This window comes from Plasmodium gonderi (genome assembly GCF_002157705.1).
Source record: "Plasmodium gonderi DNA, contig: Pgo-contig_35, whole genome shotgun sequence".
Lineage (NCBI taxonomy): Eukaryota > Apicomplexa > Aconoidasida > Haemosporida > Plasmodiidae > Plasmodium > Plasmodium gonderi.
The window spans coordinates 1-2609 of record NW_021628971.1 but is presented as its reverse complement, the minus strand read 5'-3'; the positions used below and the strand labels follow the sequence as shown (position 1 = coordinate 2609).

General features: G+C 20.3%; 1 protein-coding gene across 1 annotated transcript; it reads left to right on the top strand.

Annotated features, from left to right (window-relative positions):
* Window positions 1–238: 238 nt before the first annotated feature.
* Window positions 239–1363, top strand: PGO_000385 (variable surface protein; the record flags this gene model as incomplete). The annotated part of the gene is made up of 3 exons (XM_028690762.1): window positions 239–325; window positions 447–1079; window positions 1268–1363. The coding sequence occupies 3 exons, from the start codon at window positions 239–241 to the stop codon at window positions 1361–1363; spliced, it is 816 nt and encodes a 271-aa protein (XP_028546563.1).
* Between the last annotated feature and the right edge of the window lie 1246 nt (window positions 1364–2609).

Genomic DNA, 2609 nt, shown 5'->3' with positions numbered 1-2609 from the left:
TTATATATTTAGTATTTAATTGAATTTTCTATGAAATACTAATTAAACATACTGAATAGAATATATGTAGAGTTGTGTTTCACATATAAATATAATATGATATAATATATTTATGTTTAATTACTTTTCTAATAAAATAATTTATAATATTTTCTATAATTATGTATTACATAAATTATAGACAATGATTGTTCTTATTAGTAATTAAATAATAATAATCATAATAAAGAAATTTATCATGATGGGAAAAAGAAAGTTCAATACTTTTCATATATTTTCCATATTTTTAATTATGCTATTCACATATCATTATAAAAACGATGCTGTAATATTTTATTTATATGAATATTTTTGTTTTTCAATAATTATTCTATTTAGCAAATAATTATAGAACATATTATTATTTTCTACATCATTAAATCATAATATATACACACTTTCTACAGACTTCAGAGTTTGTAACCTTGGATAACACATATAATATTGACGGAATAAGTGGAATACGAGATTACAGAATATTGACAAAACATGAAGTACAGAAAAGCATGAAACATAGAATATTAGGAGAAAAAAATAAAGAGACAAAAAATGAAGAAGTTGAAGCACCAACATATGAAAAAATAAAAACGGAGTTGTTATATGGATTGAATACATACATGAGAAGTTATAGATATAGATATGCTAATAGGAGAGGATTAGGGAAGTTAGAATGTTCTTTTGAAAAAAAAATATTCGATATAATTCGTAAAATTGATAAATCAAGAAAATGTAATAATAAAAATCTAAAGGATACAAGACATTTGAAATACGGATTTGGTTTAGTTACTGCATGTCTAATTCCTTTTCTAGGAATAATTTTACTTGTGTTAGATATGATAAAAAGTACCACTAAGGATATTATCAACAAGGGGCTTCAGGGTAATGATCCTTATTTGAGTATTTTGAATTCTTTAGGCATACCCGTTGAAGTTTATTATATTTACATTGCATTCATTTTAATATTATCATATATAATATTGGCACTCTTTATTTATATAATTGTAAAAATTGTAAAATATGAAAAATTAGAAAGGAAAAATGTATTTTAAGGAATATTGTGGTTTCTGCAAAGATGTGCTTATTAAATGATGATATAATGAAAATATACAAAGTTATATATATTTTATTATGAACTAAATATTTATTAATTTATTATAAATATTATATATGGACATCTTTTTTGTATATCACTAAAATTTATGTAATTATATTTCTATCTAATTAGTAGTTATTTTGTTTTACACTCAAATTATTCCTTCAATGTATATTAGATTCATATGTTAATAAATATATTACAGATATTCATAGAACAATATTCATATGATTATTTTTTGAGTAAATAATTTTAAATGTATACATTTTTCCTTGTTAGCGATAACATTATATAAATATATTATAGAATTTTTAATTAATTTGTGCTAGTTTGCACATAAATTTGTGTTTGTTTGTATATAAATTTGTGTTAGTTTGCATATAATATTGTGTTAGTTTGCATATAATGTTGTGTATAAAAATCATGCTTTTATAGTACGAACTGTATTTTATAACAGTTGAGTTCTTTTGTAAAAAAAAATTATAAAAATATTTATATACATTTAATTATTTTATACAATATTTTTTAATTGTGTGCATGAAAAAACACGACATTCTTTTTGGAGATATCAATTTAAGTGAGTTTTAATTAGAACAAAACAGAAGATATTATATTTTTGCCAAAAATATGTATATTCTAATGTAAGTCATTTTTTCTGAATATATTAACAAAATGCTTTATGTTTTTTATTATGTTTGTTCTTTTATATTTTAATACATATGTATATATACGAAAAGTGAGTTATTCATTCAGAGTTTAGGATTCAGGTTTTAAATTTTAAGTTTTTAGAATTATCAGTTTTTGTTTCCTATATTTATATTTTTTCTATTAGGATAATATGCATGAGATAATTGTTAGGTTTAAATGTGATATATTATAGTTTAAATAAATATTCAATACTATTATATACTTACAGAGATTGAATAATTAAAAATTCATGTACACTGAAATTAGTAGTCGTTTTCAAAATGTAAGAGTATCTTTGCAATATAGGTGTACGAAATATAATTTTATAGGTTGTATTATATCCAATTTTGTATATGCAATATTTTAAACGTTAATCTAATGGATTGGAAGAAGAAATTGAAATATTTTTAAGCTATAATATATATTTCTTGGAACCAATTTAGCTTATTAATTATTTTATTTTATATTATTTATGTTTATCTATATATATTTATGTCGAATATACATATTTTTATAATTACCATGGGTTATGTTTAATAATTATACAATAAAGGTATATATTTTTTAAGTAATATTTTGTTTCTATTGTGTTATATTTCTTATTCCATAAATTTATAGCGCAGATTTTATGTTATATTCACTTTTGTACATTAAATATAGAAATTTTGTATTTGTCTGTTTACATATCATTAAAAGTATATACGTGTAATGTTAATTTATATACTTATTGTTATTATAAAGATGTATGCAATATGTTAAATATCTGTTGTTTGTCTACTGAAAAAAGGAA